The sequence below is a fragment of the Salvelinus fontinalis genome, chromosome 12, assembly GCF_029448725.1.
Source record: "Salvelinus fontinalis isolate EN_2023a chromosome 12, ASM2944872v1, whole genome shotgun sequence".
NCBI lineage: Eukaryota > Metazoa > Chordata > Actinopteri > Salmoniformes > Salmonidae > Salvelinus > Salvelinus fontinalis.
In genome coordinates this window covers 24710533-24734059 of record NC_074676.1, presented here as the reverse complement: position 1 = coordinate 24734059, position 23527 = coordinate 24710533, and the positions used below count along the sequence as shown (strand labels likewise).

At 41.5% G+C, this 23527-nt stretch overlaps 2 protein-coding genes and 1 pseudogene across 9 annotated transcripts in view; 1 reads left to right on the top strand and 2 right to left on the bottom strand.

Moving 5' to 3' along the window:
* Positions 1-7525, top strand: part of LOC129867042 (FERM domain-containing protein 5) — a 123289-nt gene extending 115764 nt beyond the window's left edge. For 7 of the 8 annotated variants that reach the window (XM_055940144.1, XM_055940147.1, XM_055940145.1 and 4 more), the window contains one exon: positions 2508-7525. In XM_055940144.1, coding sequence (XP_055796119.1) covers positions 2508-3091 — 584 coding nt within the window. In that variant the 3' untranslated portion in view covers positions 3092-7525. The remainder of the gene's footprint in view (positions 1-2507) is intronic. The other variant, XM_055940150.1, reaches the window with a different exon arrangement.
* Positions 7526-13206: 5681 nt separating this feature from the next.
* LOC129867709 (recQ-like DNA helicase BLM) lies at positions 13207-19222 on the bottom strand (annotated as a pseudogene).
* A 2080-nt stretch (positions 19223-21302) lies between these two features.
* The window catches only part of LOC129867041 (ras-specific guanine nucleotide-releasing factor 1-like), a 42066-nt gene continuing 39841 nt past the window's right edge, over positions 21303-23527 (bottom strand). The window contains exon 27 of the mRNA XM_055940143.1: positions 21303-23502. Within this exon, the coding sequence (XP_055796118.1) occupies positions 23410-23502 (93 nt within the window). The 3' untranslated portion in view covers positions 21303-23409. The remainder of the gene's footprint in view (positions 23503-23527) is intronic.

The following is a 23527-nucleotide window of genomic DNA, read 5'->3' as shown; positions in this document are numbered from 1 at the left end:
CTAACACACATAGTGAGACCACCAGGGCTCTGGGACAGGGACCACCAGGACTGTACAAAGACACATGCTTTGAGCTCTAGAAGACGCCATCATGGTAAAGTGTCTGATCCGCATCACCACCCGGGTGAACGTCCACCTGCGGATGATCAACCACTGCTACCGAGATGTGAAGGTGCGCGTGCTGAGCCTGGGACCCCGGATGCTGGGAAAGGCCCTGGGCGTTCTGCCCCTCTACCCTGCCCTGACTGGGCAGGAGCCTGACAGCCTCTCCCCTCTGCCTCCCCCCATCCTGCCTGGCACCCCTCTGCCTGACGGCCAGCCCGACAGCCGTCCCCAGTCCAGCACCCCGACAGGTAACCTCATCAGCACCATCCTGGAGTGTGTGTTACACAGTTACCAGCTCTCTCTGTGTTAAATCACTCCCACCACATCAATGTTGACCGAATGGAAATGGCACCATACATTTGATGCTGTTGATGTCTGATCCTCTAAATCATATGGTCCTTGGTGGTCCTTTGTGAATGGAGTGTCTTTTGGTCTATTTTTCTTTGAGATGTTGGTTCATTTATCCTTTTGTTGGTTTAGACGAAGTCTTGAGTTTATGGGTCTCATTATTCTGGTTGTGGTGGTTGAGGTACAAACTAATGAGCTGATCCTGGTTTGTTGTTGATTTGTGAAGTTATGATTTGATTTTGAATTCAATATATTTTGAATTATATCTTGGCCTTTCAAGGATTTTGATGTCCTTTGCAAAATATATTGTGCAGTCAATTGTTTGTAGGTTGCATTTGGCAATCTGCCCTGCAACCAAGCATATCCTATGATGTACTGAAGGAGATTACCAATGAGTAAAGATGGCCTCTCACTGCCACCCACTTCAGAGGCACCCTGCTTTTGCTTTGACAGAATCTCAGCAGTCAGCATGGTTTAACAGAGCTGGCTTAATCTCGATTTTGTAATTCCTTGACAAGGATTTTTTGGGCCTATGGATGAAAAGCACACGTATGAGCATTGACATACGCCTCATCTTCAGGAGATACGTTAATCCCTCTGCCTCTATGAAGGTGTAATATTGCGGCGGCTGTCTGAGGAATGGAACAGTCAGTGCAAGCTCAACCCTTTCTCACCCGCAGTGACGTCTGTCCTTCAGCTCTTATAAAGAGAATATCTAGATACTTTTGTTTGCATGTCCTTTAGGTATATTCAAAAATGCTGTTTTTGGTTTTTACAGGGTAAGCATGTGATCACCAATGAGCTAGCAACCTTTAATGCATCCAAAAGCTCCCGCTAGGCTACCCCAGAGACCAATACTGTGTCAGAAGTTATTTAGGAAATCATGACAGTTGAAAATGAGAGCAAAGGGAATTCAATTGACATGGGACATTACTTGAAATATTTATATGTATTACTATCTTGTGGATTATGATATTCTCCCCGTTATTGCATAGGCCTGTTTACTTCACATGTTGTGGTCATTTTAACTCCCTGTTAGTAGGTTGAAATGAGCAATACTTAGTGTGTGTTATTATCGTCCTGTACTTTGACTTGAAGGCCTATCAAGAGTCCATATACAGTACATAGGCCTATATTAGCTTCTGACTGAAAGATAAAACGCACACCCACTGTGACCTTCAAGGTTTAGACCTGGAAGGGCTCAGAGTGCCGTGGGACTAATGAACGAGCTGCTAAATAGAATGGAGCATGTGTTTGTTGATCTATCTATATGTCACTGGACATTGCCCACTCATCAGACCTTCATCTAGATCAATGATCCAGTCCAGACTCATGTTCATATGATCCACCATTAAAGCAAACAGATTGCATTATGTTACTGTATAAACACACTGATATGCTCTCACAGGATTGAAGCTATCTCTTATTAGACATTAGCACTGCAGTATTGTGTGTACTGGAAACCCCCTCTCACTCTGGGGATCTATGATCAGGTTTCCCTTCTCAGACTGGTATGACTGGAGCCTGAGTGTCTCATGCCTGTAACAGACCTCTTTACACCCCGTTTATGAACTCCTTTATACCTGCTGTACCAGTGTGAACACTAGATAGTCTGTAGATACATCTCATGTCAGTGGTCTGTCGTGTATGCATAGTGTGTGGATAGTGTATGCATAGTGTGTGGACAGTGTATGCATAGTGTGTGGACAGTGTATGCATAGTGTGTGGATAGTGTATGCATAGTGTGTGGATAGTGTATGCATAGTGTGTGGATAGTGTATGCATAGTGTGTGGATAGTGTATGCATAGTGTGTGGATAGTGTATGCATAGTGTGTGGATAGTGTATGCATAGTGTGTGGATAGTGTATGCATAGTGTGTGGATAGTGTATGCATAGTGTGTGGATAGTGTATGCATAGTGTGTGGATAGTGTATGCATAGTGTGTGGACAGCTGGAGTCTGTAGCCAACTCTACTGGTATGTTTTTATTTCTCCTGAGTGTTTCTGTTTCTCTCTTCCCTCACCCTCCTCGCCCCGCCCCCCTGCCCTGACAGGTCTGGAGTCGTTGCGTGACAGTGCCCACTCTACACCTGTGCGCTCTGTGTCCCATGGGGACTCCTTCATGCCGCGCTCCCGCAGCCTGGCCACGAACGCCAGCGAGGGCTCTGCGGTGATCTCTGACGAGGCCTACAGCCCCTCTGACAGTGTGCTGCCCACCCCCGTGGCGGAGCACAGCCTGGAGTTGGCCGTGGCACGCCAGGTCAATGGAGCCCCCTGCAGCATCGAGGAGGAGAAGGAGTCGGAGGCGGGCACCCCCTCTGTGGGGGAGGCAGGCGACTTGACAGACAGTAGAGCGGCGGTAGAGGGTGCAGGGGGTGCCTCGTCGCTCAGCGAAGTGGAACAGGTGAATAAGTTTGTTTTAAGTGTCCTCCGTTTGCTCCTTGTGACCATTGGACTCCTCTTTGTCTTGCTCCTCCTCCTCATCGTCCTCACCGAATCCGACCTTGACGTTGCATTTTTACGTGATATCCGCCAGACCCCCGAATTTGAGCAGTTCCATTACGAATACTTTTGTCCCCTCAGGCGGTGGTTTGCCTGCAAGCTCCGCTGGGCGGGCAGTTTGCTCATTAACAAATGAGAGAGAGCATGAGGCCGTAGAGTGCGTAAGCCCATTCGGGGGTTTGAGAAGACGATTAAGGCTCCGGAGAGATGGAGGGCAGCCCCGTCCCAACCATGAACCCAGCTTCTCTCATGATACTCCCGCTGACATACACCTCGGACCACTCCTGGAATCACTGTGCCAGGAGTTTCTCTCTCTCTCCCTCCATTTTGAGTTACTCCCCCTTTTTTTCCCTTTACGTTAGTTTCTTTTTTACAAAGCCAGAAGACATTTTTGCATTTTTTTTAATTTCAGGTCATTTCAGGTATTTTATTTTTTCAAAAAATATAAACAAAAAAATATTAAACTGAAATCAAAGAACTGAAGTATTTTAGAACGTTGCTTTTTAGGAAGTAGACATTTTGTTGCAACGAATGAAAGTTGCCTTCATTTACTATTTATTGTTTGGAACATAAAACATTTGCATATGGGAGGAATGTGTTGCAAGAATATCAGGAAAGCCACCAAGTCATTGAAATGGTTCAGAACAAAGTGAGCTAGATACAGTTTTGAAAACATCCATCCCAATCTATACATCTTTAATGGTTTTCATTGGATGGCCATCAATCAGAACACCTTATGTGAGGGAAATTAGAGCAATGTGCATTGTGTCTGTCTGTCAAAGTGCAAGTGATTGAAATTGAGTAAGTCAGGATGATTACCAAATGCCTTTTATGAAGAAAAAAGTAGATGACATGAAGACCGTTTTGAATTTGGTGGATTGTTTTAAAGTTATAATTTAGTGGAAATGCAACTACTGTATGTGTTTAAAGTAGAAACTGTGAAGTTTTATAAAGGATACAGGATAAACCAGTAACCATGGTGTTTTGTGACCCCATTGTGTCAGTAGCTGTTAGAAGTGTTGATGATCAACCTCATGGAAACACTCACTAGCACCAATAGGACCAGTCTAGTTAGATGTGCAATACTCTTATTGTTAAATACTTCAGTACTTTTGAATGAGTGCATTTGTTTTGTCATATTTCTTAATTTAGTTGTGTCTACATGTCTTTATTATGTTAAGATCTGATGAAATTGAAGGATTTCTTTGTATAAAGAATTTATGGTTTATTTTAGTTACATATCAACCTTGCTCTTAAGTTTGTGTATATCACACTACAATTAATTGTTAGCATAAGAATTACAATGATGTACTTTTTGTACAAAGTAGTTTGTTTCCTAATATATTGACAGTTTTTCCATGTATATTTTAACAGAACTGAAATGTTATTTTGTTAATGAAGATTAAATTATACATTTTTTTAGCGCTGTGTTTCAAGTGAGGTCTAGCATTTATGGACAAATTGGAAGGGGGGTTTAACTCAGAAACAGGTATTTTATCCAGATCCACTGACTCTCCACAGATCACACCTCTCTCACTCCACCAGCAATGAAGCATCAGTCACTGTATGCACGCTTTTTAGAAGTCAACACAACTATTTCCAATGCCCACTATGGGCCAGGAAGGCACAACAGATGGTGGAGGAACAATACATATTTTAGAAAGTAGGCTGGACTACAATACCAACCGAAAAAGCATAGTCAGTCCAAAGACATGCCTGTAAACATCACAACAAATGCAGATAGTCAATAGTTTTCCAAAGTTTGAGTGGTGACTGTACAGACTCTTCTGCCTCATAGCTCAAATGAGCAATAATTCTGCTGTCATGGCTGCTGGATTCTGGGTAAAATCTGTTTTTGTGTTTTTGTCTACCTCCTCTACTGTACCTGGTGCAGGTGTGAGTGTGTTTGTATGTAGGAATGTAACAAACTTCAAGATGATAATGTGAAGTGTTGACAGAAAAATATGGTCTTATTTTTGAAAAGGGAGAATAAAAGAGAGTGATAAGTAAGAGAGATTGGAAAGAAAGAGATTGAGTGAGAAAGAGGTACAAGGGACGTCAGAAGAGGTAAGCAATGAGGAACTGGTGAGTGACCAGCCTCACATGAAAGTGGCAACTATACAAGTATAGTCAAAGGGGAATGCATATGTGAGCACTTGGTGCTTGTGATTCAATTGGCAGTACAGCCATGCCTGTTTTGGCCTGTTATTTAACACCATGACCTCCATACAGCTGATCCATCCTCTGATCCCCCAGCGGTGCTGTTGCCTGCTCTGCCCTGGGGAACCCAGCCTGGGCCCATGTAACCAGAGCACTGTAGCCCCTGGCCCTAAGTGTAGTCTGTCTCCCAACAGCACCCTGCTAGTTGAGGTAGACCCAGCAATGAAGACACTACAGCATACTGTAGTGCTATGGCTGGGTGTCTACTGTATTCATAGCCATTTCAGTTCTTAACCCTCAATCAACCGGGTGGATCCCAGACATCTGTGGTGATAAATATCCATGTTTATGGCACAGGGGTGGTAAAAGCAGCCCTTAGTAGCAAATCTGGTGCAGCAACCGTTATATACCGTATAAAGGCAGAAATCCCTGAGTCAAATATGCATGCTCTCTATGCTCGTATACCATGCATGCACTTCCAATGAACAACAGATACAAGGATGGAGGATGACTTGAAAGGTTGAATTTGTCTGTACCTGGACGGGGAGTGTAGATCCGATATGCAAGATAACGGTACTGTTTCATTGTTTTATGCATTCATATTTCCTATTTATTACTTGCCTAAAGCTAAATACTGTAAAGGTCAACAGGACAGTAGGCAGAGTATGTTAGTGTTACTTCTTAAATGTCAGGGAACTGGAAGAGCTAAAAGGGAAATGTCAATTGATGGTCTACGTTCGTATGCATTAGCATTATGTAGCTTCAAATGTCTTTCCAAGCATGCACCAATTAAGGCAGCATCATTCAATGAGCAATAATCAGTCAAACTGTAAGAGCAAATGGACATAGAAATGTAAACAGGAGTCTTACACTGGACATTGTGCTGTTGGTTTTTGCAGTGCCAAAAATCTGTCTACTGTCGCTGTATCTACAAAACCAACAAGAGCTCATGGTATGCTCCTTTTCCTTTTTTATAAAAACAGTAATAATGTGAAGACAAAGGCAGTTATCATTATTCTTAGTATTTACCACATTTTATAGTGTTTCTTTCATTGTTAGTGCTCTTGTTGGGATGTTAGCCTTCAGAGTTTTGTTCAACAGTACTTCAATGTGACCGAAGCGTCTTTCCCTGTGCCTGGAATCTTTAGTACCTAACAGCTCTGCATTTTACAAAAGGGGCAAATGAGTGAATGGACATAGACATATATTCAGTGCATCCTCCTCAGAAAGTATGGATGAACCTTTCATTTCACAGACTCAAAGGGAAAACACTGCTTGCTGTGTAGCTTTGACTTCTCATGCTGTAGATATTGTGTTAATATAGGGTGGTGGTTACTGATCCCATGTCATGTTTATGGTCAGCACTTATGGCAGCGTAAGTCATCTGTGTGTCTGGGGGAAAGTTCTGTAGTTGTCTCCACCTGTATCTGTCTGTACAGGTATGTTGCCTTTGAAAAACCTTGAAACTATACAGTAACTTTGGTCTGGTGATGTCATGTTTAAATTATTTTATTTGACTGATCTCTATTGAGAACTGGCTGTAGTACTTGTTTGTCTGGTAGGTGTTTCAGACTCTTGCTGGTAGTGTGTTAAACAGTATGGAATTGTTCTGATGTTATCTTTGGACATCTGCTATGGTTTACATGCAGTATGTTGGCAATCATTCTGCAGTTAAGTTCTATAGGACAAAATACATTAATTTCAAATGACATTAATTTCAAAAGTCAATACACTGGCCATACACAAAGTCTGAACTGGAAACCACAGGCTAATACATAACATTGACTGGCTATTATTCTGATAAAAGGAGGTGCAAGATATTCTACATATGATGGCTGTTTGCCAGTGACATGAAGAGTAAACAGTAGCCAAGCAAAAAGGACAGCTTGAAAAAGAATATGCTAGTTTGACTGCCTACAAGGTAAATGGCATTGAGCGGTCTTTTCCTGAAGGTCCCCTTTACTCTCACAGTAATACTACTTAACAAGTAGAGGGCAAACAGAGCAGCTGAGGGAGTTAATAAAATCACTCATACTATTGTCACCTTGTAATATGCTTCTACCCCTTCACCAGCTCCCAAGCAAACAGACGCTCACACAGCCATGCATATACATGTAAATAAGTGTATATGCATACCAGTGTCTGTCGGCATGTCTTATGTATTCTGCATCTTTCCATGTCAGGACTGAAGGTTGCTGTTTATTTACGTAATATATGAATATACAAATATATACAAATGTATGTGCCAAATCCAGTCCTTGTTCAGTCTCATCCATTCCGAACCCATGTTTGTACTGTAGGAAACCTTCTGTACAACACAGTATAAAATATTGTTTCTCTCTGATAGTCCCTTGTAACTGGTGCCATTAAACTACTCAAACTTGAAATAAACATTGGATAAAAATGTAAAGTGGATTCTTGTAGTTTATGGCTCTTCACTGCACATTCCCATCAATGCAATTAAAATGTCAAATGTTGTATAATCTTTCCATGAAAACAGTATGTCTCCGATAGATTTTCTGAAAGTTCATACTATACTGACGTCTAAAGGAAACCTCTTCATATTGTATGTTTTGGGGGTAAATGGCAGTAAGTACAGTATTCGAACTAGGTGTTCAAGACAACAAAAAATCAACACAATCTCTCAAATGAGCTTTGTTCAGGTGAAAGCAGGTGAGCAATATCACATTTAGGAATCATATTTTCAGGAGCCTTTATTAAAAGTGGAAACCTTCACAGCTGAAAGGATAAAACTAAGAAATATTGTTAAAGAAAAAAACAATGATAAATAGACAGACTGGAAGACAAAGATAACGCTGTAGAAAAATACACATTGTGGAAAAACAGTTAAAATGTAACAAGTAAATCATTTACAGTAAATTGTAAACAAAATGAGTCAGTCTCAAATGATGTACTGTTGCCTATGACTACGATTGTTTTGTCTGGAGTCCCTCTGTTGGACTCCAGGTATACACCTACAGTGCAGAAAAGGCTGGTTTGAGGAATGACCAGCTGTTGGTCTGTGGTGTGGGGAGGGCCATGAAGCTGGGGCTCCATCCCACTGGGGGGGGGGGGCTGCTGCTGCTGGCCTTGCGCCTCGTCCTGCTAAGACCCTTCCTGCTGAGCCCCGGCCTTTAGATTCACCTCTGGAGTTAGACCCTGCTCCATAACCTCATAAGACTTTTCAAATCAAATGTATTTATAAAGCCCTTCTTACATCAGCTGATATCTCAAAGTGCTGTACAGAAACCCAGCCTAAAACCTCAAACAGCAAGCAATGCAGGTGTAGAAGCACTTTTGAGACATAACACGAACCCTTTCAACTTTTTGAATTTCCAGAATGCAGGGGCCTTCTCTGCTGTTATTGTTGAAATAACTGGATGACCCAGTGTCTTTCTCTTGGTCTCTGCGGCCTCGCGTCATGTCTATCCATGCCATAGTAGAGCTTCCAGTGGTGTCAGCCGACTGCTCCTCAGCTGCAAAGAGGTTCAGACAGCGTTAACAGAAACCAACCACTCTACAGGTCAAACAGCAGGGCACAAATATGACTGACCAACATCTTTGTATTTAATTTTGGTTAATTCAGCAGGATTTCATATACAGTGGGGAGAACAAGTATTTGAAACAATGCCGATTTTGCAGGTTTTCCTACTTACAAAGCATGTAGAGGTCTGTAATTTTTTTATCATAGGTACACTTCAACTGTGAGAGACGGAATCTAAAAAAATCAAAAAAATCCAGAAAATCACATTGTATGATTTTTAAGTAATTAATTTGCATTTTATTGCATGACATAAGTATTTGATCACCTACCAACCAGTAAGAATTCCGGCTCTCACAGACCTATTAGTTTTTCTACTTGTTTGTCTGGTAGGTGAATGGCATTGAGCGAATGGCATTGCACATTTGTGGCCTGCTGGAGGTAATTTTGCAGGGCTCTGGCAGTGCACCTCCTTGCACAAAGGCGGAGGTAGCGGTCCTGCTGCTGGGTTGTTGCCCTCCTACGGCCTCCTCCACGTCTCCTGATGTACTGGCCTGTCTCCTGGTAGCGCCTCCATGCTCTGGACACTACGCTGACAGACACAGCAAACCTTTTTGCCACAGCTCGCATTGATGTGCCATCCTGGATGAACTGCACTACCTGAGCCACTTGTGTGGGTTGTAGACTCCGTCTCATGCTACCACTAGAGTGAGAGCACCGCCATCATTCAAAAGTGACCAAAACATCAGCCAGGAAGCATAGAAACTGAGAAGTGGTCTGTGGTCACCACCTTACAGAATCACTCCTTTTTTGGGGGTGTCTTGCTAATTGCCTATAATTTCCACCTTTTGTCTATTCCATTTGCACAACAGCATGTGAAATGTATTGTCAATCAGTGTTGCTTCCTAAGTGGACAGTTTGATTTCATAGAAGTGTGATTGACTTGGAGTTACATTGTGTTGTTTAAGTGTTCCCTTTATTTTTTTTGAGCAGTGTATATATATATAGAGAGAGAACATCCCTGGTCATCCGTACTGCCTCTGATTTGGTGGACTAACTAAACACAAATACTTAATTTAAAAACTATGTCTGAGTGTTGGTGTGCCCCCAGCTATCCATAAATGTAAAGAATAAAATTGTGCCATCTGGCTTGCTTAATATAAGGAATTTGAAATGATTTATATACTTTTGATACTCAAGTATATTTTAGCAATTACATTTACTTTTGATACTTAAGTATATTTAAAACCAAATATTTGTTTTCTTTTACACAAATAGTATTTTACTAGGTGACTGACTTGAGTAATTTTCTATTAAGGTCTACCTTTTACTCAAGTATGACAATTGGATACTTTTTCCACCACTGGAAAGCAGCACTCCTACTCACTTCATTGTCGACACTAAACAAATCTGTAGGCATATATCAATATCTTTAATAATATCATATTCAGTGCTTTCAGGAAAGTATTTAGACCCATTTTACTTTTTTTCACATTGTTAAGTTACAGCTTTATTCTAAAATTGATTAAATAAAAAACTAAATCCTCAGCAATCTACACACAATACCCCATAATGCCAAAACTTATTTACATAAGTATTCAGACGCTTTGCTATGATACTCGAAATTGAGCTCAGGTGCATCCTGTTGCCAGTGATTATCTTTGAGATGTTTCTACAACTTGATTTGAGTCCACGTGTGGTACATTTAATTGATTGGACATGATTTGGAAAGGCACACACCTGTCTATATAAGGTCCCACAGTTGACAGTGCATGTCAGAGCAAAAACCAAGCCATGAGGTCAAAGGAATTGTCCTTAGAGCTCCGAGACAGGATTGTGTCGAAGCACAGATCTGGGGAAGGGTACCAACAAATTTCTACAGCATTGAAGGTCCCCAAGAACACAGTGGTCTTCATAATTCTTTAATGAAAGAAGTTTGGAACCACTGAGACTCTTCCTAGAGCTCGCCACCCTGCCAAACTGAGCAATCAGGGGAGAAGGGCCTTGGTCAAGGAGGTGATCAAGAACTCGATAGTCACTTGACAGAGTTCCTCTGTGGAGATGGGAGAACCTTCCAGAAGGACAACCATCTCTGCAGCACTCCACCAAGCAGGCCTTAATGGTAGAGTGGCCAGACAGAAGTCACTCCTCTGTAAAAAAGGCACATGACAGCCCACTTGGAGTTTGCCAAAAGGCACCTAAAGACTCTTAGACCATGAGAAACAAGATTCTCTGCTCTGATGAAACGAAGATTGAACTCTTTGGCCTGAATGCCAAGCGTCACATTTGGAAGAAACCTGGCACCATCCCTACGGTGAAGCATGGTGGTGGCAGCATCATGCTGTGGGAGTGTTTCTCATGGTCAGGGACTGGGAAACTAGTCAGGGTCGAGGCAAAGATGAACAGAGCAAAGTACTGCGAGATCCTTGATGAAGAGTGCTCTGGACCTCAGCCTGGGGCGAAGGTTCACCTTCCAACAGGACAACAACCCTATGCACACAGCCAAGACAACACAGGAGTGGCTTCGGAACAAGTCTGTGAATGTCCTTGAGTGGCCCAGCCAGAGCCCGGACTTGAACCCGATCGAACATCTCTGGGGAAACCTGAAAATAGCTGTGCAGCAATGCTCCCCAGTGTTAGCAGTTGTTACTCTTCAATAACACAGACTCCAAAGCAAATCAGGGGGAGAGAAATAGGTTTATTTAAAGAGGACAAATCATAGATGTTATGCTGAGAGATAGATGTTCATTCTCCCGTCCTCAGTGATTCTCTCCACAGAACAAAGTGACAGGGTGTAGTTTTATACCCCCAACCCTAGTCTGTGGTTGTCCAATTACAATTCCTGGCAATACAAGTATCCTGTTTCAGGCTCAATGCCTAGACAAATTCCTCCCATGTCTCTGACCCATTGATCATTAATTCCCTATTACAGAAAAAACACTTTCCATTGATTTGATAGCACAGTCTGACTGAGCGGTGGTAGGCAGCAGCAGGCTCGTAAGCATTCCTTCAAACAGCACTTTCCTGCGTTTGCCAGCAGCTCTTCGAAATGCTTCAAGCATTGCGCTGTTGATGACTTCAAGCCTATCAACTCCCGAGATTAGGCTGGCAATACTAAAGTACCTATTAGAACATCCAATAGACAAAGGTATATGAAATACAAATGGTATAGAGAGAAATAGTCCTATAATAAACTACAACCTAAAACTTCTTACCTGGGAATATTGAAGACTCATGTTAAAAGGAACCACCAGCTTTCATATGTTCTCATGTTCTGAGCAAGGAACTTAAACATTAGATTTTTTACATGGCACATATTGCACTTTTACTTTCTTCTCCAACACTTTGTTTTTGCATTATTTAAACCAAATTGAACATGTTTCATTATTTATTTGAGACTAAATTGATTTTATTGATGTATTATATTAAGTTAAAATAAGTGTTCATTGAGTATTGTTGTAATTGTCATTACTACAAATATATATATAACAATCGGCCGATTAATCGGCATCGGCATATTTTGGTCCTCCAATAATCGGTATAGGCGTTGGAAAATCATAATCGTTCGACCTCTAATTTCAACTCATCGTTACCACTTGCATTACATGGGACGTGTAAATTCATGCATCATCCTCTCACTCCTCCGTAAAATAAATAAGACTGCAGCTAACCACAGCACACAAAAATAACATAGGTACCGAGAGCCGGGAAAGACAGCAAACTGGCAAACCAGTAGTCTTTACCTGCCGTTGCTCGCTTTGTGACTGACAGGCACCTGTCCTATCAATAGATCACTAGAAGATGCATATTGTTCATTCTAGCAGAAGTCTACACAGACTTTTCTGACTAGCGAATTTAAACTTTTAAAATGAAAAGAAGCCTAGTTAAAGTGGAAAAAGTAGCTAGATTACAATGAAGGCTGGTGGCTGGTGCATATGGAAAACACTGCCATTGAAGAGTATGTCTTCACATGAAGCCAGTGTGTGATGTGTGCGTCCCCCTAGGATGTTTATGGCATTGAGTCCAGTAGAGCTGTAGGCCACTGCCTGGCCGTTGGCTGTGATGTACAGGTCCTCCACCAGGAGGTGATCCAGCGCAAGCTTCTTGAACAGCCTGTCAGCGTTGTGTCTGGAGAAGGCCGCTCCAAACCCAAACATCCCCGATTGGAAATGGGCAGTTTTAGTGCCTATCAGAACACATTGTTGGTTTCTCTGAACACATACAGCATTGTTAATGCTGAATTTGAGTGACGCTACACTTTACTGCTTACCCAATTAAATGTCCACCAGCATGTTCAGAGTCAGTCGGTTAAGGTTCGCAGATTTGCCATATCTGGATCCAACTTTTCACACTTTGACATACAGGATTTTAGACCCTTCCATGAAACTTGCAATACTTTCACAGAAATGTTCCAATGTGTGTGTGTTATAACACATACAAACTTGCAGAGTATTCTTTGTAAGAAGATGTAGGCCTATATAGTCAGAATTCAGATACGTACCTGGTAAAATAAGGATTAAGTAAAAAAAATCTCTAAAATGAACCTCTCGATGCGAATGATGTCAGAGTAGGTGTAGAAGAGGATGCAGTGAGAGATCTCTGTCCCTGGCTGCTCTGCCCGACTATAGTTATTTGAATTAATGCATTATAATGCACTTGTTGTATAGTACAATGTTCTTAACTCTTCTTGAACTGCAGTGATGGTTAAGGGCTTGAAAGTAAGCATTTCACAATAAGGTCTACACTTATATTCGGCGCATGTGACAAATACAATTTGATTTGATACAATCTGCATTGATTCATCACTCACCTGTGGGCTTCAGGAAAAATTAGTCTTCACCGAACAACGTAGCATTAAGCACTTGTGGAAAATCATAATCTCTGGACAGTTGGGGAAGTTGAAGCCTCTGAAACGATCGTGGGCAGGGTTTCTTTATGTGGGCTCTGCAAATGGTATGAGAGATAAACATGGGTGTCTGGGCTACAGACCAAGTAATATATGTAAGAAAAAATAATCACATTTGTTTAGTAGAAAGAACAATACAATCAAATCTCAAGGCTGCTCTATAACTTGAATGTACTTGCCAGGAGAGGGGATTTTAGGAGCCTTGGCCACAGGGGCTGGTGTCGCTGGTTTCTTTTGCCATGTTGATGTTCTTGGTCCTCCCTCACACACCACTTTAGTGACAGCACTGCAGTGCTTCTTGCCTTGATGCTGAGGAGCTCAGGGGTTCATCAAAGTAATCAGGGATATCTGAATCACTGATGTCATCTATGTCAAAGTCATCAATGAAAAAAAAGATATCCGGCTCCGTGACTGCCTGATCAATGGAGTTCTGACACAAAGCACCTCTTGGAAACCCAGCACTATTGAGCAACAGAGGCTTGGGTACTGCTCTCCCCAGTCCCTTGTACAGCAGCTGCCGGCCTCTTCTGTGAGAAGAAGAGATTTGACTGATCCACATCACAAGTTAGATTTTTGGAGATGGTGTTATTTGGAGAGAGTCACAATTACTTTGGCCTCTTGTAAATACTTTCCCCTTGTCTCCAGAGAAAATAGGACTTGCCAGAGTACTGGGTTTCCAAGAGGTGCTTTGTGTCAGAACTCCATTGATCATGCAGTCAGAGTCCTCAAACAAACTGCTGTTGTAGTCCACAAATATGACTGAGGATCCCCTGAATGAAAGGGTTTTCATGGAAGAATCTCCTTTATCCTTGGGCAGGCAAGTGGTGGTAGACTCGGTGTAGCAAAAGAAAAGGTAGGCTTTTCTCTAAATCTGGGTTCAAAGACAGTGCTGTCTGGCTGTTGTGTCCCGAAAGATGTGTCACTGCTGCCAGTAGCAATGATCATTTTCCTGAGGGTAAAACGTGATATAACTAGCAGATTTGTTAGATTTAAAAATAAATGTAACCTTTATTTAACTAGGCAAGTCAGTTAACCTGTTGAGGCTGGGGGCGCTGTTGTCACTATTTATGGTAATCGTGTAATTTTTTAAACGGCTTCCTACAAAATTCTTGATCGTACAATATGCATATTATTATTATTATTGGATAGAAAACAGTCTATAGTTTCTATAGGAGTTGAAATTTTGTCTCTAAGTGGAACAGAACCCATTCTACAGCAATTTCCCTGACATGGAGTCAGATTTCAGAAATTTTGGCCACTGTTCTGGAGTCAGTTTTAAAGCCAATGTTATTCCTATGAGTATACGGACACTGCTTACGTCTTCCCCTGGATGCCTTTACGTGATGACGATTTGAATGGGGTCGATTGCGCGTTCACAGGCACTATAAATTAAAAAACCCTGTAGCTAGTCCCTCTTTTGGAGCTGCGTCATGCGCCTGGAGGACACCGACCCGCACCTGTTCCAAGCATTAGTTTAGGGAGTAATCTTTCTCCGGTCATGTTAAGACTCGTTATAGGAGTTAAAAACATCATAAGGTAGTTAATTTAAAGCGTTTTATAGCAATTTATATCCGTTTAGTGCGATTTTGGGACATTTATTTCTGAAACGCTGTGAATCGCTGGGCACGCTTCCAGTTCATGCTGAACGCAGTTGGCATTTCCACATGGCAAGAGGACAGCTTTCCACCAAAAGACGATTAGACCCAAGAAAGGATCCTTTGCCCAAGATACTGATGGAAGAACAGCTCAAAGTAGGAAATTTTTATTATGATAAATCATGTTTCTGTCGAAAAATGTTAGTGGCTTAGGACGCCATGTTTTTTGACGTAGCTTCGCTTGGCGCAAACTGTATTGAAAAGTAAGGATAATTTAAAAAATGTAATTCCGCGATTGTATTAAGAATTAAATTGTCTATCAATCGCTGTCCACCCTATATTTTTTAGTCACGTTTATGAGTATTTATGTATACGAGTAGATCACTGTCTAATATGGCGCACGGACATTTTCTCACCAGCTGGGCTACTTTCCCCATTGTCTAACCATGATTTTGGTGGCTAAATATGCACATTTTCGAACAAACTGTATATGCATGTTGTAATGTGATGTTACAGGGGTGTCATCTGAAGAATTCTGAGAAGGTTAGTGAAAAAAATAATATATTTTGGCGATGTTTACGTTATCGCTCACTTTGGCTAGAATTAATGCTGGGGTAATGTTTGCACATGTGCTATGCTAATATAACGATTTATTGTGTTTTCGCTGTAAGACACTTAGAAAATCAGAAATATTGTCTGTATTCACAGGATCTGTGTCTTTCGATTAGTGTATGCTGTGTATTTTTACGAAATGTTTGATGATTAGTAAGTAGGTAAACACGTTGCTCTATGTAGCCAATTTGTAAGTCGCTCTGGATAAGAGCGTCTGCTAAATGACTTAAATGTAAATGTAAATGTAGTTATTCTAGTCCATTTGTGACGGTGGGTGCAATTGTAACCTATGCCATCTACCTGAAATATGCACATTTTTCTAACAAAACCTATCCCATACCATAAATATGTTATCAGACTGTCATCTGATTAGTTTTTTTCTTGGTTAGGGGCTATAAATATCTTAGTTTAGCCGAATTGGTGATAGCTACTGGTGTTGGTGGACAAATAAAAGATGGTGGATTATGCTAATGTCTTTTTAGCTAATAGATTTACATCTTTACATATTGTGTCTTCCCTGTAAAACATTTTAAAAATCGGACATGTTGGCTGGATTCACAAGATCTGTGTCTTTCATTAGCTGTATTAGACTTTAATGTGTGAAAGTTAAATATTTAAAAAAAAAAAATTGTTTGAATTTCGCGGCTCTGCCTTTTCAGTGGGGGTGGGGGGGGAGTGCCGCTAGCGGCACCCTCATCCTAGACAGGTTAAGAACAAATTCTTATTTACAATAGGCCGTCATTAAACATTTAATAAAAATATAGGACAAAACACACATCACGACAAGAGAGACCACAACACTACATAAAGAGACCTAAGACAACAACATAGCATGGCAGCAACACATGACAACACATCATGTTAGTAACACAACATGACAACATGGCAGCAGCACAACATGGTACGAACATTATTGGACACAGACAACAGCACAAAGGGCAAGAAGGTAGAGGCAACAATATATCACGTGAGATTAATACATGTCACAGTAAAATTACAGCTGAAACTTAATCTACAGCTGTTGTCCCATATTGCGCAGAATCAAGGAATTACCTGTGAGCCCGCTGCAGTAAGAGTTCTGTCCCGCAGGAAAGGCCTATCAGTTCATGCTTGGAAATGGAATCCACCAGAGCACTGATGATACTCAATGATCCATGATCCTCAAAAATGGATCTTCTGATTTTAGATTTTTAATTTTTTAATTTTTTATTTCACCTTTATTTAACCAGGTAGGCTAGTTGAGAACAAGTTCTCATTTGCAACTGCGACCTGGCCAAGATAAAGCATAGCAGTGTGAACAGACAACAACACAGAGTTACACATGGAGTAAACAATAAACAAGTCAATAACATGGTAGAAAAAAAGAGAATCTATATACAATGTGTGCAAAAGGCATGAGAAGGTAGGCAATAAATCGAATAATTACAATTTAGCAGATTAACCCTGGAGTGATAAATCATCAGATGATCGTGTGCAAGTAGAGATACTGGTGTGCAAAAGAGCAGAAAAGTAAATAAATAAAAGCAGTATGGGGGGTGAGGTAGGTAAATTGGGTGGGCGATATACCGATGGACTATGTACAGCTGCTGAGCATCGGTTAGCTGCTCGGATAGCAGATGTTTAAAGTTGTTGAGGGAGATAAAAGTCTCCAACTTCAGAGATTTTTGCAATTCGTTCCAGTCGCAGGCAGCAGAGAACTGGAAGGAAAGGCGTCCAAATGAGGTTTTGGCTTTAGGGATGATCAGTGAGATACACCTGCTGGAGCGCGTGCTACGGGTGGGTGTAGCCATCATGACCAGTGAACTGAGGTAAGGCGGCACTTTACCTAGCATAGCCTTGTAGATGACCTGGAGCCAGTGGGTCTGACGACGAACATGTAGCGAGGGCCAGCCGACTAGGGCATTCAGGTCGCAGTGGTGGGTCGTATAAGGTGCTTTAGTAACAAAACGGATGGCACTGTGATAAACTGAATCCAGTTTGCTGAGTAGAGTATTGGAAGCTATTTTGTAGATGACATCGCCGAAGTCGAGGATCGGTAGGATAGTCAGTTTTACTAGGGTATGCTTGGTGGCATGAGTGAAGGAGGCTTTGTTGCGAAATAGGATTTAGATTTAATTTTGGATTGGAGATGCTTAATTTTCTCAATAGGGGATGCTGTTTGCACTTTGTAATAATTTCGTTCCCAAATTAAACTGCCTCGTACTCAATTCTTGTTCGTACCAGATGCATATTATTATTACTATTGGATAGAAAACACTCTCTAGTTTATAAAACCGTTTGAATTATATCTGTGAGTAAAACAGAACTCGAGTTGGAGCAATTTTCCTATGAGGAAGTGAGAAATCTGAAATCTGCAGGCTGTTCTGAGGTCGGTTTATTAATTTGCATGTCTTCTATTGGTTGAGATGCACTGCAGACGCCTTCCCCTGGATGTCAGCAAATAGTGAGAATTGAAATGGAGTTGCTAGGCAGATCTGAGGCCTTATAAATGGGCTGGCAACGTGGGGTTCTCTCTTTCTTCCCTTCGCCATGACGCAAGACAGACATCAGGATGGCGTTCTAGAAAGCTCCCGTTATAGCCCTTATATATATCCGGCTCTGATTTTATTCAATATAGGTGTTAAAGACATCATAATGTTGTTATTTTAAACTGAGTTATATCAGTTTATATCAGTATATTGCGATTTTCGGGTATTTATTTGTGCTGCGTTCTAATGGAGTTGGGCACGTCTGGCCCACATGGCTAATGTTTACTGCTAACTCCAACGTTGAAGGCGACAATCTACAACCGAGCAACGATTCTTTTGGAAAAAGGACAACTTGCCTCCCGAATTGTCCCCCCCCCCCCCCGGGGGAACCACAGGAGAAAAAGCCCAGCCTCCCCCTCCTCGATTTCGAGGGGCCAGTCGAGACACCCCCTGGGGGCCAACTGAGGGGACAATTCGGGACGGCCCAGTGGGAGGATCCTAACTTAAAAGCCACCTCAGCCCAAGTGATAGCGGTGGATGGACAGCTACTTCCGGGGGTGAGTGACTGGCGACTCCGGACCTGACTCCGACTCCGGACCTGTACAGGTTGATCAACCGTTTGCTTCCGGGCTGCACAGGCACAGGCAGCACCACAGGGGCGCGATCAGCGGACAATGAGTGTTCTGATGCGTCTCCACTGCTTCCAGGAGGCCCTCCAAGGTCTAGGGCGCGCATAGACTCGCTGCCCTCTTCATGTCGTGTTGTAGTGCCCTTAGGAAGCAATCCAGGACCACTTTGTCTAGGATGGAGAGGATGGATACGTCGGTTAGGAGCCATCCCCTGGTGACGTGCAGTAGGTCGCTCATCTAGTCTCGGGGGGATGCGTCACTACGAACCTTTAGTCGTGGAATAGTTGAGCCCAGTGGGCCTGGCTGTACCCGTAGTGGCTGAGTATCTCCCGTTTGAGTCCGTCGTAGTTAGCCGCCTGTTCATCGTTCAGGTCCCAATACGTCTTTTGAGACTGGCCCCCTTCTGCCTTGGCCATCCTTACTTACCCGTCCTTTCAAACGTACAGAGGTAGGTTTCGATGTCGTCATCTTCTGTTAGCTTGATTAAAAACTTGTTTGGATGTGATTCAGTAGACGCTCCTCCTTGTAGCTTCCTGATTTCCTCAATGAGGCGGATGTTTTGTAGCCGCTGTTCCTCCGGCGTTCGTTCCTGAACCACCTGTTGGGCTTGTTGGGCCCGGATGGACTGAGCTATCAACTTGTCCATGCTGATGCTACGTAAACTTCAACCCTGATCTGACCACGTTATCAGAGGGCCTGCATTCTCCACCACTTGTGGCAGACACCACTTGGGTCAAAACATTTACACAGATCAGACACGGACAGAGTAGGATTAGCTCAGTTTCAAAGGTGTTTATTAAAATAATAGTCCAAAAGAAAAGAATAGGTCTCCCCCAAGAGGCCTTCTCCGGGATACCGTCTTTTGGGCTCCGGGTCTTGCTGTATCCTGTGGGAATCAAACCTGAACTCCCTCCTGTTACCTCTGGTACTGTCCCCAACTATACGGGAGTCCTTTCCTCCCCCAGTCTCTCCCTTTTGTGCTGCCCTTCTGGCAGCTTTATGGGAGTTGTACAGCTGGTGAGCAATCATCCCTTGATTACTCACCAATCCCCAGTCAGCCCCAATTAGTCCTGGCCAGAGAGCCCGTCGAGACCTGGCACGTCCAGCAGATGGAGCCATCGCCTCGTGATGTATACTCCGTCTGTCACCAGGCCTCGACGAGTCTCCGCCTGGTGACTGACCTGCTGTACGCCACAACAGATATCACCATTATTATAGGTTTAAAAATATAGTAGAGACTCATTCTCATCTGCTGTGTACACCATTATGGTAATGCATCAAATCAGAGGTCACCTCATAGGCAAGGCTGACAGGGTTGTGTCTGGCCACTGCATCCAGCATACCCATTTCATCATTCTGCCATGAAAAAAAACATACAATAAGATGACTGCCTGGGTAGTCAATGCACCAAATAACCCAAAGTAATGTGAATTTACTTACCCGTGTTATGTTGACCACATCATTAACGAAAGCAGCGGCCAAATCAGTCTTGAACTTGCAAGTGCCCTCCTTCAAAATGATTTCAGCATAAATGATGTTAATAGATTGTCACCTTTCGAAGTGCTAGTACTCTAGTTGTTATAAAGATGGCATTGCTATTTACATATATGTGCTGTTATGGATAGTTATCCTCTGTCATGAGTCCCTTGTTATACTTGATGTACTCAAATGCTTGACTGGAGAGACGCTAAAATATATATTTTTTCAGAGCCGGAGTAAGAATCTAATAGCGTACAGTTAGACCAAGAGATTTTTGTGAATATACAGTATTTACAAGGAAATGGGTTTTCCAGTGGTGACACTCACCCCTTACGGCCATGGTTGTTGAAGGCCTGAGCACAGTAAGGTTGTGTCCGAGAACTGATTCAGTCCCACTAGGTAAGGAGGTCAAATGTCAGAAGAAGGCACAATTAATATATTGACATACTCAAAGGATATGGACACTTCTAACAACTGAAGAAACACAACTATAATGCAATTATTCATACTTGTGAACTTGTGATTTCCTTCATTGTGATGGTCAATCCTCTTGTTCTCAATGAAGATCTGAAGTCTGTGGTAGTACTCCTCCATGTCAAACACCTTGTTGTACTGCATGGATGACACAGTAACACCAAAAAAATTCAGGTCATTGTGAATTTACCGTTTTATTTTATGTGGATACAGTGCATTCCAATATGCATTAGATAAGACAGTATCTAGTATCCTAGTTTCTCAGTAATTCCATACGGCTATTGAAGTTGAAAACAAAATGTAGTATATCTATCTATCTACAGGGCCTAGTATGATGATAATATAATGCAACACAAAAATAGTTTAATAGCTTTTATTGCAACAACACAAATTCTTTCACCTCCAGCACCCGTACTTCCCACGGCTATGGCAGTGTGTGTTTGTGTGGTGTGTGCATGTGATAGAGGGGGTGGGGAGTGAGAGAAGAGCGAAATAAAAAAATGTATTGTTTTCTCACAAACACACTTGAGACAACAATGCCCCTGAGATAGAATAGATTTATTAGCAAGAGGTAATCAGGAAACATACATTTTTTCTTTTTACAAAACTGGAAATATTTCTCAAGCTGTGGAAATAAACATAAGGGTTGAAAGATAATTCTCATACCACTGGGTATTGCTAACAGCAAAACGTTTGTTTGTTAATATTTCATTTATAAGAGTATGTGCACGTATAAGTGTATACAGTATATATATTGTTTTAATATTGTCTGATACAGTGTTGCATGCCTGCCATATGAGCTTTAAATGTTTCTAGACTGTACATGGTAAAAATACATACAAATATTCACAGAATAAGCACTACATTACTATATTCCTGCTAAGAGAATGATTATAGACAGGATTACAGTATATGCAAAACACTTTGAAGTTGTCTTCTACCTCTAAGTCATGGTTTCAAAATTACAATTGTTGTAGCATTTTGTGTTGACGCTTGGGATACAATGCTTTTCAGAGGTGTACTTGACACTGTTCCACATTAAGAAATATGCAGGGCTGCATGTACAAAATGTACAGCATACATTTCAGCAAGGTGAATTAACAACAACAAAGTACAAAATACTTTCCTGTGTTCTTGTAACCCCTTACCTTATACTAATACTACAAAAATACCTTTTGAATGCTGCAGGCGGAGTAACTCATTCACTTACTTTTATCATACTCTTAAACAACAATGCATTTAACAGAGTGATATACGGTCACGTTCCACAATCACTGGAACAGCAAAAGGACATAGATCGTCTTTGAATGATACAGTATAATAGCGGAACAACCTTTTACTGTACACAAATATCACAAAGCCTGAAAATACTACAATTTCAAGGGTGTTGCTTTATTTTTCTTTAATATGTGTGCTCCGTTAAGTTTAAATTGAAAGCTAACACACATGTGCTTTTAAAAAGGGAAACAGCTACAATGGCATGCTCCAAGAATAGCAGCAAACTTCCCCAAACTCCTAGTCAAACAAGATGTCACCCCCAACTAATCATTGTCAAACTGGAAGTACACTCGTATTGGAGATATACGTACACTGGTTTATTACCAGCCATTTCAATTGCATGGATTAATAGAGTTTATTCTGCAAACAAAATTGTATTTATGGCTACTTGACTTGAATTACTTCTGCAAATATACAGTAAGAGGTTTGTGATTTAACCGCCTGTTACAATGCAACATGCAACAGTAATGAAATAAAGCTACAAATATTGTTAATCGTGTTTTAGGGTAGGGTGTATTCACACTTGACTTCAATGTTTTCAAAAGAAACCAGACCTTGCTGGTTCTTAGATAAAAGCTTGTTGTGTGAATATGCCCTTATATACTAATTGTTCTTCATTCATTTCAGAGCAGATTCAGTACTGTACTGCAAGTCAGAAACTTCTACTAAGAGCAAGTGTTTCCTGTATCAGGCAAGTGTAATATCTTATTATGTAAGAATCAGTCCTCATGACGACAAGACAAAGCTCTGTGGTGCTAGTGGCTCTCACATCTCTTACATCTCAACTGTGACAAGATTGCTCAAATGTTGATAGAAATTCAAATGGAAGCAAATAATCAAAGCAGGGAGGAGGCGGATTGATATAGAACATTTAAAGGAACACACATTGGTTTAGCCGCATCAATTTTGGGTTTAAAAATGTCCATGTTGTTATACCTGGTTAGATTTTTACAATGCTACATCAGTTGCAGATAAACACATTATATCTATTTGAGTAAAGAGAACAATATTTCCTGTACAGTAGGACCCTGGCAGCAGGTGTGCTTACAGGAAGTGCAAAGTCCACAGTATGAAAAGGTGTCAATCAATTTCATTGGTTACAAAGGACACACCATTATGCAAGATCATTGTGACTTTAGTTATCACTCTAATAAGCCCAGTGAAATGGTCCTTGTTGCAGAGGAAAAATTAAATATTTCAACAACAATGTGACAATTAAATTAACATGTGTACATAAGATAACATCTAAAAACAATACATGTATAAAGAGCAAAAATGTTAAACATGACTTAACACCAGCTATTGTTTATGTCTACTGTGTATGATAATAGTTTTTGAGCAGAGATTACACTTTGGGAAACTGCCATCCTCTTCAGTTGTTGACTTTAGGCTCAATTCTGAGAGAGGCTTCATATAGGCTTTCTTCATCCAGAATAGAGCCGTTATCCAGCAAATACCGTGCTGCCTAGACCAGGACAAATATACAGTTT